Source organism: Cottoperca gobio, chromosome 17, assembly GCF_900634415.1.
Source record: "Cottoperca gobio chromosome 17, fCotGob3.1, whole genome shotgun sequence".
Lineage (NCBI taxonomy): Eukaryota > Metazoa > Chordata > Actinopteri > Perciformes > Bovichtidae > Cottoperca > Cottoperca gobio.
The window spans coordinates 675587-690586 of NC_041371.1; the positions used below are offsets into that span (position 1 = coordinate 675587).

The 15000-nt window shown below is 38.8% G+C and overlaps 2 protein-coding genes across 2 annotated transcripts in view; one reads left to right on the forward strand and one right to left on the reverse strand.

Annotated features, from left to right (window-relative positions):
• Positions 1–1048: 1048 nt before the first annotated feature.
• Positions 1049–6279, reverse strand: cldn15la (claudin 15-like a). Its single transcript, XM_029453912.1, has 5 exons — positions 6063–6279; positions 4042–4206; positions 2946–3027; positions 2253–2366; positions 1049–1260 (listed from the first exon to the last, which is right to left on the reverse strand). The coding sequence occupies exons 1-5, from the start codon at positions 6277–6279 to the stop codon at positions 1182–1184; spliced, it is 657 nt and encodes a 218-aa protein (XP_029309772.1). The 3' UTR covers positions 1049–1181.
• A 2016-nt stretch (positions 6280–8295) lies between these two features.
• Positions 8296–15000, forward strand: part of crfb16 (cytokine receptor family member B16) — a 9378-nt gene continuing 2673 nt past the window's right edge. The window contains exons 1-5 of the mRNA XM_029453247.1: positions 8296–8359; positions 9460–9586; positions 12527–12717; positions 13287–13411; positions 13996–14143. Coding sequence (XP_029309107.1) covers positions 8296–8359; positions 9460–9586; positions 12527–12717; positions 13287–13411; positions 13996–14143 — 655 coding nt within the window. The remainder of the gene's footprint in view (positions 8360–9459; positions 9587–12526; positions 12718–13286; positions 13412–13995; positions 14144–15000) is intronic.

A 15000-nucleotide genomic window follows, 5' to 3' on the forward strand; every position in this document is an offset into this window, starting at 1 on the left:
CTCAATATACCGGTCGATCTTCGTTCCTACCCTCACCTATGGTCATGAAGGCTGGGTCATGACCGAAAGAACGAGATCACGGGTACAAGCGGCCGAAATGGGTTTTCTCAGACGGGTGGCTGGCGTCTCCCTTAGAGATAGGGTGAGAAGCTCAGCCATCCGTGAGAGACTCGGAGTAGAGCCGCTGCTCCTTTACGTTGAAAGGAGCCAGTTGAGGTGGTTCGGGCATCTAGTAAGGATGCCACCTGGGCGCCTCCCTAGGGAGGTGTTCCAGGCACGTCCAGCTGGGAGGAGACCCCGGGGAAGACCCAGGACTCGGTGGAGAGATTATATCTCCTCACTGGCCTGGGAACACCTCAGGATCCCCCAGTCGGAGCTGGAGGATGTGGCCCAGAGAAGGGAAGATTGGGGTTCCTTACTGGAGCTGCTGCCCCCGCGACCCGATCCCGGATAAGCGGTAGACGATGGATGGATGGATTATTATTATTATTATTATTATTATTATTATTATTATTATTATTATACTACTACTACTACTACTACTACTACTAATAATAATAATAATACTAACAATCATGATAATTATAATAATAACAATCATGATAATGATAATACTACTACTAATAATAATCAAAATAATTAACTTTATTTATATAGTACACTTTAAAATATAGCCAAATCTCAAATCTCTGCTCAATTTAGGACTCGACCTGCGATTACAAAATTACAAAACTAAACAACATCAACATCAACAACTTAAAAGAACCAGAACAAAAACCTCATTTATTATGTAATACAAACTTTATTCCGATTATAATAAACTCCAAACAGAAACAAACAATCATCGACAATCATCCACAAATCTTTATGTATTACCCAAGATTTAAGATTTAGGATTCCACGACAAAAACTCTTAAAAAAAAAGCAAAATACTTCAAAAGGACAGAAAACAAACTGTGTTTCCAAGTTTTATTAGACGTTGGTCAGCAGCGGGGGACAACAACGTTTTTATAGGGTTAAAAGTTTACATAAATCAGGAATGCTAGAGTTAGAGGACGTCAAGAAAGGAATGTGAGCCCATGAGTGTGTGTGTTTATGTGTGTATGTGTGTGTGTGTGTGTGTGTGTGTGTGTGTGTGTGTGTGTGTGTGTGTGTGTGTGTGTGCGAGTGTGTGTGTGTGTTTAGACGTAAGCTCTGGCTGAATCTGGATCGGACTTGGCCGTAGCCGTGTAGACTTTCTGTGTGTTTCCATAAAAGCCGCTGAAAAACAAGAGACACAAAGTCAGAATCACCGAAACGAAAGAATAAGCTCAAATAGAAAGATTTTTTTTACAGCAGACATTTGGACGTTATAGCAGAATGTCTCAGAAAACTCTTTGTAAATTTATATTTAAGTGCTGCAGCGATGACGTGTCTTTGTAGTCGAACCCGGAAGTTAGCATAGCGCTGGATCGCTCGACAAAAAGCTAACAGGACCTTTTGGATTATTGCAGAAAATAAACTCTGTGGCAAACAGAGTTTAGATATATATATATATATTATATACTTATATTTAGTATATATATAGACCTTAAGATAATCTTCACACGTCAACACAACTGATTTTTGAAGTAAAAAGCTAACGCTAGGCTATAAACGAACTACAGCACGGTCACATGACGTACAAACATTTCAAATGTGTTCTCAACATGATGCTACAGGAGAACGAGGACATTCATTAAAATAAATAAAGAGAAAATATAATGATAATCAAAAAAATACAAATGGGGTTAAAAAAAGGCATTAATTTAATTGAACATTTTTATATTTATTTTCTACAATTTGACAGTTTTATAACTTGTTTTAGTATTTATAAGTTTAATAGTTTAAATATACTTATACTTATACAACTCACATACAAATTCAATTGGGGAAAACATTAGTTATTTTCAAATAACAAACATGTAATGTAATGACAATTTTACAATCAATTTCTATTCATTAGTTTTACACAATTGATAATCTCCCAATGGAGTAATAAATACATGAAGTAAGTGTTAAAGACTCTGGTTCATCTTTGCACAAATTACATTTGTTCAATATCTAAGAATTTGGAGAAATATAGATTGGTTGCACATATATCATGTAAAACGTTTGCACTTCTTTAATCTTATAGTTAAATTTGATGAAGCCATAAAGTATGTTGTTAATATCTACGAGTACGAGTGATCTGGAGAAGGACAGAAGAAGAAACTCAGGTGTGTGGGACTCACGCTTTCTTCCCTCCAGCTGACGCTCTCTTACAGGCGGAGCAGAGGAAAGCTCCACCCAGTATAGACAGAGAGGACGCACCCCATCCCAGGTAGAGGCCAGAGCTCAGCTCGAACCTGCAACACACGAGAGAGTCAGACACACAACCTGCAACACACAACCTGCAACACACAACCTGCAACACACAACCTGCAACACACAACCTGCAACACACTAGAGAGTGAAACACACAACCTGCAGACACAACCTGCAACACACAATACATACACCAAACTTTCCACTTTCATTCCTCTCTATATTCTGAAGCTTTGTGCAGAGGGCTTTGTTCACATGTCACTCACAGCTCATGTTATACACGCTACACTCACTACATGCAGGAGATGCACAGAGTTCTGTGTGTTGACAGGATTTAGTGATTTATGGAGTGATACAAAGACAGATCCAGAATCTGTACAAACCTTTGATGACAACATGTCAACAAAATCTGGAAATGTAGCAAATGAGCACATATTTAATAACATAATGCCTCATTTACATATTTAAACATCACATTTCAGAAACAATAATAATAGTGTTCATGTGAGTAATGAAGTTGAGAAGTTTCCTGCTGATATCTCTGAGGTACATGTTTGTCCGTTCTTGTGTGAGAGGATGAAACTAAACTTTTGATGGTTGTGTGTTTTGGGTCGACTCACCTCACGCCACCGAAGAACGGATTGTGGAAGTCCTGCACGACTCTGTAGGCGTACCAAGAAACTGCTATCATGCAGCACAGACCTGCAACACACAAATTCAATCATTAACATAAAACATGTTGAGTTTTAAATTTCCCTTTTTCATCAGTTTCTTCCACGTTGCCACTTTAATGGCCAATAAATAAAATTGGTGAAATATATATGAAGCATGTGAAACAGACCGTTGACTTTTCAACACATTTAAACATTTAATCTTCATTTTAAACATATTGACAGATGGAGGCAAAATAAATAAATAATAGAAATGAAATCTTCTCGTGAGGAAAAAGTTAACAACCCACACACGCTTAAAATAACTAAAGTTAGAATCAAGAGCATCACCTTCCCGTCTCTGTCGTGTTTCTTTAAATGTGTTGATTTTGCACTTTGTTTCTTATTGTGCAAAAGAAATTGTCCAACAAAGTAAAATAAGCTTTTCTGGCTATTCTGACCGACAGTCCTCAGCTCCCCATGACAAGACGACGTCGTCCCGATAGTTTGCATACTGCACGCACCAGTTGGCACTGAAAGTAAAAAAGTATGCAACTTTTTCTTGTGCAGCACAAATGGACTAAGCTACAACCCTGAGTTCAACAAGCCTTTCATTTGGAAAGTAAAACTGCTGGTGTCTCAATTCGGATACTTGTTAGTAAACTGCCACGATGAGTCTGTGAACACTTGCGTTGTTCGTGAGGTTCGACCGGGAAGCGTAGACTCAACTCACACTCCTGCTGTCACCGGAAGTGACGATCACCGCTGTTAGCTCGCTAGCAAATCATGACAGACTGCAATTAACCAATAACAATAACGATGGCTTCTCTCAGAATAATGGTACATTTCTAAATACAATATTATTTATTTATATTAATATTAAAGAACCACTTCCGTTACGGAGCCAAGATGGCGAGCGTTGAGGCTTTTCGCCCCCTCCAGGTACTCATAGTGCATGTTGCCCTCCTTCTCCGTGTGAATGCACTTAAGCACTGGAAATAGCAAGTGTAAGTACAGAAGTACGCACATCGAGACACCGCATCAGTCTTAGCTCTGGCTGACTCACCAGCGAGCATGCTCAGGATTCCTCCGGTGATGGCGATCTTGGCCTTGGATTGGTCGGTGGCTGAGCCGATCTTGATGCACTTCAGTCCGAGCAGAGACACGATCATGGAGCCGAGGCCGAGCAGCAGAGCGATGATCATCAGAGCTCGACACGCCTGAATGTGAGCTGCAGAGAGGGAAAGATATTTATCTCTACAGTTACTAATGAACATCATTACATGCATTAGATTTTATTCTAATAAATAGAGTTTCTGCTCTTCTTTTCATGGAAAAGCATCTCCAACATGTTCATGCTCTGCAGGAAGGCGAGAGATGATATTAAACAGCAGGGCTGATGGGAAATGTAGTCCTACAAGGAAAATGCCTGAAGTAACTGTGGAAGAATGGTGCAAACTGCCCCTTTAAACATCACTGAAACTGCAATATTAAAAACATTTGTAATTGATGCAGAATCCCCTCTGTACAAACCTTTGAGATGTGAACAACATGAAACACTTTGAACCTGCTTCATCCAGACTTCACTTCATATCTGGACATGGAGCACATCAGCACATATTTAATAAGATAAAGCCTCATTTACACATTTAAACCTTGTCATACAAAGAATATTGTGTTAATGCGAGGAATGAAGTGGAGAAGTTTCCTGCTGATATATTTTCTCCATTCACCTGAAGTGTCTCCACTTACATGAACTCATGAATCTTGATTGAAGAGGAAAAAGAAAAGGAGGAACAGGAAGTAACATTAACATCTGTTTTACAGCCGCTGTAGTTATTTATTAACAAAATGGCCTCTAATGATCATAAAAACCTGCCGCTCCTCTTTATGAGCCTCACAGTTTCAGTTAGCCGGTAACAAAATGAATCATGCAGTTAAATGATCACACTGACGGGAAATATTTAACATTTGTGTTTTCTCTTCTGTTGTTTGTCTAACCTGCAGATTCAACCAAACCAAAGTGAGAATAAAGCGAACATAAAGTTTCCCTCCATTTTCTTGTCAGTGGAGGTTTAAAATGGTGCCGAAAAGATAATTTTATACAACACGTCATGGCAGGAAAAACAATCTAGTTATAAAATAACTTCGTATTGATTGTAAAATTAAAAATCTTGTTGTGTATAAAATCATCTTTGTATCAAACTGTGAAACAGATCTTTGCTCTGCTTCAGGCGGTAAACTTCAGGCGGTAAACCCACAAACCTTTGGACGAGGATATCTGAAACTGTGCCACATGGCATGCTGGCCTCTTTTCTGTTACAGGTCTGAAAAACCTTCCTTTTATGACAGTTAGAAGCTCCTCTGATCAACAAATTTGAAGTTAATTAAATGTTTTAACGAATTTTGTTCTCAGAACCTGAAACTTTAACTATATTAAAAAATAATACCTCCTCTCAACTTACCAAGTAACTTAATCTTAAAATGTTTTCTTCCGCAAAAAAGTAAAGAAAACCATCTAAAAGTTTTAGATTTTATTGAATTACTTTATTGCAGGTAAAATTACAAGTCATCAGTGTCGTAAATTATTTTCGTTATTGTCGCTTTCATTTTTGTTTTTTATTGTTTTTTTTAACCAAAAAAGAGAAAATGTGAAAAAAGAAAGAAAGAAAAAAAAAAGGAAAAAGAAAAAAAGAAATTGAGAAAAAAAAGAAATTGAGAAAAAAAAGAAACAGATAATTTAATTTCCAGTTCCTTCAATTCAATATTGTTTTAATAAACATTTTTTATCGATGTCTTCAGCCTCAGTGCTCCATTATCTCTCTTTTCCCAGCCCCTAAAATGTCCCTTTTGAAATGGGAGGTGTAGAAATGATGAGAGTATGTATCTGCCTCTGTTCAGTCCTTACTTCCTGTTTTATTTTAGATCTTTCAACAATGACAGTTTCCAACATCATGTATATTATAGAGTTATATTAAAGACTTAGTAGATTATCTATGCTTTTTGGAAATTGGAGAAAAAATACTTGTTAAAAATGTAGGGTATGGTATTCTCTAAGAACATTAAAGGTCAGTGTTCTCATCTTACCGGGGAGGGCGAGCAGCGACTCAAAGTCTCTACACTCAGCGATGCCGGCGCTGTTCTCGGCGCAGGAGTGCCACAAGTTCTCAAACTGCCTCTGGGAGATGATGACGCTGCCGGACACGGTGGAAATCTTCCAGTAGTCGTTGGCCAGCGACGCGCCGGTGATCAGCCAGCTGATGATGCACATGATGAACCCGGTCGCTTCCACAGCCGTCGACATGGTGGCAAAGAAGAAGAAATCCAAAAAATAGTCTCAAAACAGTAATGGCAGGGTCACAGGGCCTTGGATTCCCTACTGTACAGCCAGAAACAGGTCGGAGGCTCTGCTCTCTCTCCTGCAGTTGTTAATCTGACGTCTGTGGCTCTAACAGGAGACTTTACCCTCTGCCAGGGGGCCATAAAAGAGCTGGGAGCCGCTCCCTGTAGTCCCCCCGCCTCGCGCTCAGTATTGATCATGAGGATGATGATGAAGTCTTCAGCCACACCTCAAATAACCTTGAGAAGCATCCACAGACGGGTCCTTTTGTTATTTGTCTTTTTATTTCCACAATGTTATTTACTGTATTCTACGGTCTCTACAGCAGGAAGCAGAAGGATAATAAACATTTTTATGTCCAAATAAGGAGCTGCAGGTCCTCCTGTCAGGCGGCTGCGTCAAACTATTGACAAAACCTCTGCATCAGTTTCGAGGAGCAGTTAGTCCGTAACTGTTATAAATCGATGGATTGTCGATGATAAGATTAATTAAAGGTTATTTAACCACCATTTACCATGAAGGGATTATTGAACGGGCCGACCAGGTACAGGCCCAGGGGCCCAAAGTGTCAGTGCCCCCATGGCCAAAAGAGAAAGAGACACAACATGACTACAAAGAGACACAAAATGGCTACAAAGAGACACAAAGTGACTACAGAGAGCCACAACATGGCTACAAAGAGACACAAAGTGACTACAGAGAGCCACAACATGGCTACAAAGAGACACAAAGTGACTACAAAGAGACACAAAGTGACTACAAAGAGACATAAAGTGACTACAAAGAGACACAAAGTTACTACAGAGAGACACAAAGTGACTACAGAGAGACACAACATGGCTACAAAGAGACAAAATGGCTACAAAGAGACACAAAGTGACTACAAAGAGACATAAAGTGACTACAGAGAGACATTATAAAGGGATAAAATCATTGAATATTCGATGGTGTTGAACATGTGTCGTTGGCGTTGGAGGCGTTGGAGGCTGTGTGAGTTGTTCTGTGTTTTATAGCTTTATGGTTGTGATAGTTAATGTTTGATCATCATGAGAGTCCAAAGTCTCGTCTTCTCTCGTCCTCTCCAGTCAAATAGAAAGTTTTATCACACTGCACGTTACATTCACTCTCAGAAAGAAAAAGTTGTGAATGTATTGTGATGTATTCGTTTACTTTTATTTATTTTTAAATTTATTTTTTCATTGATTCATTTTAATCACCTTCAAACCTTTTTGATCCATTTATTAAATGTATTTATTTTTTATTTCTGCATTATTCATTAATTTATTCTAATTAACTTTAGATTTTAAATGTCTTTAGTTTTTTTATTTATTCATGTATTAAATGTATGTATTTTCCTGTATATATGTATATATATATATATATATATATACATATATATATATATATATATATATATATATATATATATATATATATATGTATATATGTATATATATATATATATATATATATATATATATATATATATATATATATATATATATATATATATATATATATATATGTATATATACATATATACAGGCCGGCCCTATAGAGCTCATCAGGTGTTTAACCTGAAAATGACGGCTGACGGCTGACGGCTGACAGCTGATGCCCCGGGGAAGCTCTCAACAGGTCGGACCGGCTCTGCAGCCCAGAACCAGCCTCAGCATCCGGACACATCAGCTTTGCTCAGATCGCACGGCTTCTGATTCTCTCACACGTTAAACTGCTTCATCTGGAGCTCAGACGGTGGAATAAAGTGACAGAACTCTGAGACTCCGGACCTTAAACTGAAAGATATTAATCGTCCTCTTCACGGTGGATTTAAGGCTTTTATTCACCTCCTGGATGAAGAAGGATTTCTGTACATTAATCTGGATTATGCTGAGTTCTGGATCAGTTTTCATGCAGGTCGCTGGAGGGGTTTGGACATGGTGGACCTGACCTGACCAGTCCCCCTCTGTTGTTCTGGTCATGAGACGCACTGCGAGTCTGCTGGTGATGGTGATGAGCTTCGTCCTCTTCGACTTTACAAAATGTGAGTTCAATTTCCTTTTCTCTGTTTTATACATTTTATAACTTCACCTTGAACTTTGACATCTTTCACTATTTTCTGACATTTTATAAAGCAAACGATGAATCTAGAAAATGAATTGATACTGAGAATAATCGTTATATAAGATTTGGGGTTCAGTGTGTTGAGACATTAACACGTATCTTTGCAGAAGCAGATTTTTGTAAATCAAAACATTTTTCGAAATACGCTTCTTCTCTTCCTTGTTGAGATAATCTCACTCTCGTGTCTGTACGCTAAATATGAAGCTAAAGCCAGCAGCCGGCTAGTTTAGCTTAGCATAAAAGCTGCTAGCCTGGCTCTATGCAAAGGTGACAAACTCCAGAACCTTTAAAACTCACTCGATCACGTTTGTTTAATCTGGACACAAAAACAACAATTACATGTTTTTATTTTGATTGCATTTAAATGAATATAGAGCATACAGAAACAAAATTGAAATAAGATCAAATAAAATAATAATTTAACGATTTTCTTCCCCTTAGAATATATTTAATTTATAAGAACCTTCCATTTGGAGTGAATTAAGAATTCACCAGTTCCTTGTAATTTGATTAATTATTGCTCTTACTAGAAATAAGAAAGATTCATGTTGACATACATACACAGACTGTACGATACATAAAACTTCAATAATTCATGCTGTAATATATATGGTGTGCAAATAACATACAACATGCATACCAACCTTAACATGACTGTACTACATGCTACATGCAGATCTAAGGCATACATCTGCAATACGTGACTAACTCCACACACACACACACACACACACACACACACACACACACACACACACACACACACACACACACACACACACACACACACACACACACACAATCTTTCTTCTTGATCTCTTCTGGTATTTCCCCCAGTAGCAGAATAAGTGTTTTGTTTTTTTAAAGAGAAATAACAAAGATATTTGAAAGTTCTCTAAAAGAAATTTCCCAGAAGCCACTTCTGTTTTTATTACTTAAAAGTATTCCCTCAGTTAAGTTGGGCTTCTTCCTCACAATGATAATAATGAGATTTAAAACATGAATTCTTCCTGTCAGCAGATGTTTGGACGCTGCAGGGTCCCAGCACAGTTTCCATGGAGTCCGTTGACATGAGACACGTACTGAAGTGGCGCCCCCTGCAGGCCCCCTGCAGCACTGCAGTCCTGTACTCGGTGCAGTTCCAGGGGTAAGTCATACACTAAACACTGAACCGATAACAAATGCACCATTTCCTCCTGTTTGTTTGATGAAAAACTGAAGTGAGTTACGTTTTGAAACATAAAACCATATATTTGTGTTTTAAAGCTTCACATCTTCAGTTATTTTTCTTTTTATTAATCAATTATTTCCTCTATAGAAATTGTTAAAATAGTCCAAGTTGATAAAAATCAATTGTCTGGTTTTTATTTTTATTTTACTTCAGAGTCCAAAACCTAAAACACATTCAGTTCTATAGATCATAGATGAGAAATAAGATAATGTTAACATTTCAGGAGCTGAATCAGAGATTTCTTGATATTTTTGCTAAAATGAACGAATGGCTTTCAATAATTTGTAATAATAGTTGCAGTAATGTAAGTAAAGTCAGTCAACAATATACCACACTATCTATAGTGAAGTGAGAGGGTGAACTATGTGAAATATGCAGCTGATACCTGCAGGTTATTGTGAGAAAAACAAATCCAGCAGGATTTTTCTTACATGATAATCATCGCACCCATTGAATACTAAAACACATTTGACCTAATAACACAGGAATTAATGACACACCTGTGCTAATAATTAGAATCAGCAGGTGTGTCTGTTCTTCTACGTCATCAATCACAGAGCAGATCTTTTAATTAACTGTCAGCAACATTCCTGCGGCGGCTTGGAAGTTTTCCAAACATTGTTTAGGAGTTGAGCAGAGTTCAGTGATTTTAAAACGTCTGTAGCGTTAACTTCATCCTTAGAGCTGCACGAGGCCGTTTATTTGTGGCATTATAAGGCAAAAATAACCTTTTACCATATTTTAATTCAAGTGGTGAAGAAAAACAAACTGCAGAATTTGAATTTGCAAACTTGTGAGCTGACACACAGTTTATAAATGACTACAAAGAGACACCAAACAACAACAAAAAGACACAAAACAACAACAAAGAGACACCAAACAACAACAAAGAGACACCAAACAACAACAAAGAGACACCAAACAACTACAAAGAGACACAAAGCAACAACAAAGAGACACCAAACAACAACAAAGAGACACCAAACAACAACAAAGAGACACCAACACAACTACAAAGAGACACAACAGCAACTACAAAGAGACACAAAGCAACTACAAAGAGACACAAAGCAACTACAAAGAGACACAAAACAACTACAAAAACACAAAACAACTACAAAGAGACACAAAGCAACAAAAAAAGAGACACAAAACAACTACAAAGAGACACAACGCAACTACAAAGAGACACAAAGCAACAACAAAGAGACACCAAACAACAACAAAGAGACACCAAACAACAACAAAGAGACACCAAACAACAACAAAGAGACACAAAACAACAGCAAAGAGACACAAAACAACTACAGATACACAAAACAACAACAACAAAGAGACACAAAACAACAACAAAGACACAAAACAACAACAAAGAGACACAAAACAACAACAAAGAGACACAAAACAAATACAAAGAGACACCAAACAACAACAAAGACACAAAACAACAACAAAGAGACACAAAACAACTACAAAGAGACACAAATCAACTACAAAGAGACACCAAACAACAACAAAGACACAAAACAACTACAAAGAGACACAAAACAACAACAGAGACAAAAATATTTTGCCTACTGCAGCTTTAAATCTCTTAAGTTTATTTAAATTTCTGTCTCTGACACTTTGGGCCAGACATCTCATGTTCCCTTCAGGATCAATAACTTCCTCTGACGTTTCATCAGGTGACATTTCTTCCACATACCTGCAGACATAACGAGCATCAGCAGATACAGTACATCTTCTGTATCTTCTATATTACTGTTGACAAAGTTCTGTGGGTTTGCAGAATACCTGCAGTGTAAGGTTGATATCATAAATCTGGAGGTGGTGGATCTGCCTTCATTAGTACTTTGATAAATGTCACCGAGCAGGTCCACCTGTCAGCGGGCTCAGGTGTTTTCAGTTTGTCTGTCAGGATTACAGAGAAACTTCTGGACGGATTGTCATGAAGGGGGAAAGGTGCATCATGGGTAAAGGTAGAACCCATTAAATGTTGGAGCGGATCCAAATCTCGAGGCGGATACACACGCTATTTAAAATGTGTGTTAACATTGCGAGTTAGGGCAGTTTGTGCTGCATTCATGTGGTGTCGGAATAATCGTAAAATGACCATAAATGCTTCCTCAAATCGACTCTGAGATGAGGAGAAAATGTTGGTACACGACTTGCCAAGTTGCTGTCATGTTACACAAAAACATGGCGGACTATGTTGATGGCCCTCTTTGTTGTTTCCACATTATGACTTCAAGCTCATGAACACGTTAAGTGGGAAGAACGACTTCCAGAGGAGCATTTGAATGCACCAGTGGCCCTGGAGAGGTCTGCGCTCTTCGGGTGCCATTCTAGTTTATTTTAATTTACTGCACGGCTGTCAATCAATACTGATGCCAAACAAACACTGAGAGAAGAAAGACTCATCTTCTGTGAGTCAGCAGCAGCAGCACTGTGTGTGCAGCTGTACTGCGCTGCAGGTATGCAGGGTGCGGTGAGTTTGTGTAATTGTTGTGTTCAGAGGCACAACTTCAGACACACCGATGTGTGCAAATAGTTTTGACTTAGTTTCAGCTCACACGAACAGTTCTGCTCACAGTTGTTACAAGATGCCAATACAAACATAAAGAAACATTGATAATAAAGCTAAATAAACACTGTTGGGAAGGTTACTGTTGAAATGTAACTACGAAGAGAAACAAAGAGGTCTGATAATCCTCCTCAACACTGATTACGGTCAAACCTTTATTAAAGTTCTTCATTGTAACTTGGATTAACAGGATGAGAGTTATATTCTACATACATTAGTAACTGTAACTCAGTTTCATGCTTCTGCTCAGTAACTCTGTCTTCGTGCTTCAGGGAGTTCGAGCTGATGGTCCTGAACGGCAGCTGGGTGGACGCTCCCGACTGTCAGCTGACTCCTCACGCTCACTGCGACCTGACCTTTGACCTCGGCTCCGACTCCGACTACAACCTGCACGTCAGAGCGCAGTGCGGCTCTCTGACGTCGCCCTGGAGCCAACTCAGCCCAGCGTTCAACCGCAGAGACAGTAAGACAAGCCAGACACAGCACGCTTCCTTCTGCGCAGTGATACTGTTCGCAGGTGTAGTTTGGTAGAAAATAGTTCCTGCATAAACTGCTCACAACAAGGTCTGTGGATTATGACGTGATAATCTCAAGTATTTTCTTTTTGCTAAATCCGATTGCAAAGTATTTATTGGTTAGGTATATTTTTTATTTCATTGTTTTTTACTCTAAACATCAAAACCCTTTCACAACTTCAAGGTTGTGAAAGGTTAGTTTATTCTTGTAAATATGTGATTTTGTCTCAAAAAATGTACCCTTTTGAGGTTTTTTTCTGAATATTTACCACCTTTTCCTGCTCAAATTTGTGACATTAATCTGAGAGAATATTTTAAAGAATTGACGAATTTAATCTCGGAAATCCAGATTCTTTCCTCGTAATATTACCATCCTCCCCCGGCTCTGGAATTCTATTTTATTATTTTAACCTACAACGGCACCTAACACTCCGTCGTACGTTCCTGTAAAACATGTAGAGGTTTCTAAGAAATGAATGAATGAATGAATGAGTGAATGTGAATCTCGTGTCTGCAGCGGTCCTGACGGCGCCGGAGATGGCGGTGACGGCGCTGGGCGACTCTCTTCAGGTGTCGTTCAACAAGCTTCCTCTCACTGCTGTCGTCAGCGTGACGGTGTGGAAGAGAGGCGACGAGCTGCAGGTCAGAGTTCAGTCCTCAAACCTTTCTGTGTTTCACAGTGTTTAACCAGATGCCTTAGAGCTCTAAGAGTTTATGTAATTTATTATGTTATAATTCTGTTTTCTAAAGAGCCTGTTACTGATGAAGTTTCACTTTCCATATATTTTACTTTCATCCTCGATGCCCAACTTTCCCTCTCGTTTATCCCTTTATCCCCCTTTCATGTTTTTCTCATGTTTTTCTCATTTATTTCCCCCTTTTCTTTATTCCCTGCTTTCCTGACCAGCTAATTATATATGTGTTATAGTTTAAATACAAATGAGCTATACACATGTAATTATGTGTCAAATATTAATAATTTATATCTTTATATTTATTGCAGCACCCTTTGCACTCTGCAGCATTCTGTGTATTATGTACTGTCTACATATTCTATTGTTTTTTTATATAAACTTTTTATTATATATTTATATCTGCACCTCCGTCCGGCTTTATTGTCCTTGTTTTTAGATTTGTAAGTAACTGATTTATTTATTTTTAAAGTTCACTTGTTGCAAAAAATAGAAGAAAATCTTTTTCTTTTTTATGTTGCCCCCCCCCCTCAGGCTGCTGTGTACTTAATGGCAGCTGAGCAGGCGATGCTGCTCGTCCCCGCCCTGCAGGAGGGAGCGGTGTACTGCGTCCGAGCTCAGACCGTCCTGGACACGGAGCTGCAGAGCAGCAGCACCGACTCCCGGTGCGTCTCCATCACAGGTACGGCTCCGCGGCTTTATTTGTGAGTTTCTTTTTATTCAAAAAGTTTCCACACTTAACAAAAAGTGTCCTCTTGCTCCATAATCTTTTCAAATATTCCTATTCCATTTTATCACATAAAATGTCCCCGCCATTCAAATTTAAATACTTTTAACTTCAAATTCTTTTAAAAATGACATATCCTGACAAAAATATTACATTTTACAAAATTCTCCGAACTTCATGAAAAATGTTCTCTCATTTGAAAACGTCTCCACTTTTATGGAAAACATTTTTAGAAAGTGAGATTTCTTTTACTAAATGTTTTTTTTAATAGATTTTTCTCTGTACAAAAGTCTCTGAACTTCATAAAAATCTCCTCTCAGTCCATGTCCTCCAACATGTTCCCAACATGTTCCCAACATGTGCCCAACATGTTCCCAACATGTTCCCAACATGTGCCCCACATGTTCCCAACATGTGCCCAACATGTGCCCAACATGTTCCCAACATGTGCCCAACATGTGCCCAACATGTTCCCAACATGTGCCCAACATGTGCCCAACATGTGCCCAACATGTTCCCAACATGTGCCCAACATGTGCCCAACATGTGCCCAACATGTTCCCAACATGTGCCCAACATGTTCCCAACATGTGCCCAACATGTGCCCAACATGTTCCCAACATGTGCCCAACATGTGCCCAACATGTTCCCAACATGTGCCCAACATGTGCCCAACATGTTCCCAACATGTGCCCAACATGTGCCCAACATGTGCCCAACATGTGCCCAACATGTTCCCTACATGTGCCCAACATGTGCCCAACATGTTCCCAACATGTGCCCAACATGTTCCCAACATGTGCCCAACATGT

Bases quoted from the DNA above. Each gene is read 5' to 3' on its own strand.
- cldn15la (XM_029453912.1), bottom strand. From the start codon at position 6,279: ATGTCGACGGCTGTGGAAGCGACCGGGTTCATCATGTGCATCATCAGC. The intron at 2,367-2,945 runs GTGAGTCGACCC...CGTGTGTTGCAG, and splicing joins CCGTTCTTCGGTGGCGTGAG to GTTCGAGCTGAGCTCTGGCC. The intron at 1,261-2,252 runs GTGAGTCCCACA...CTTGTTTTTCAG, and splicing joins TCAGCTGGAGGGAAGAAAGC to CGGCTTTTATGGAAACACAC.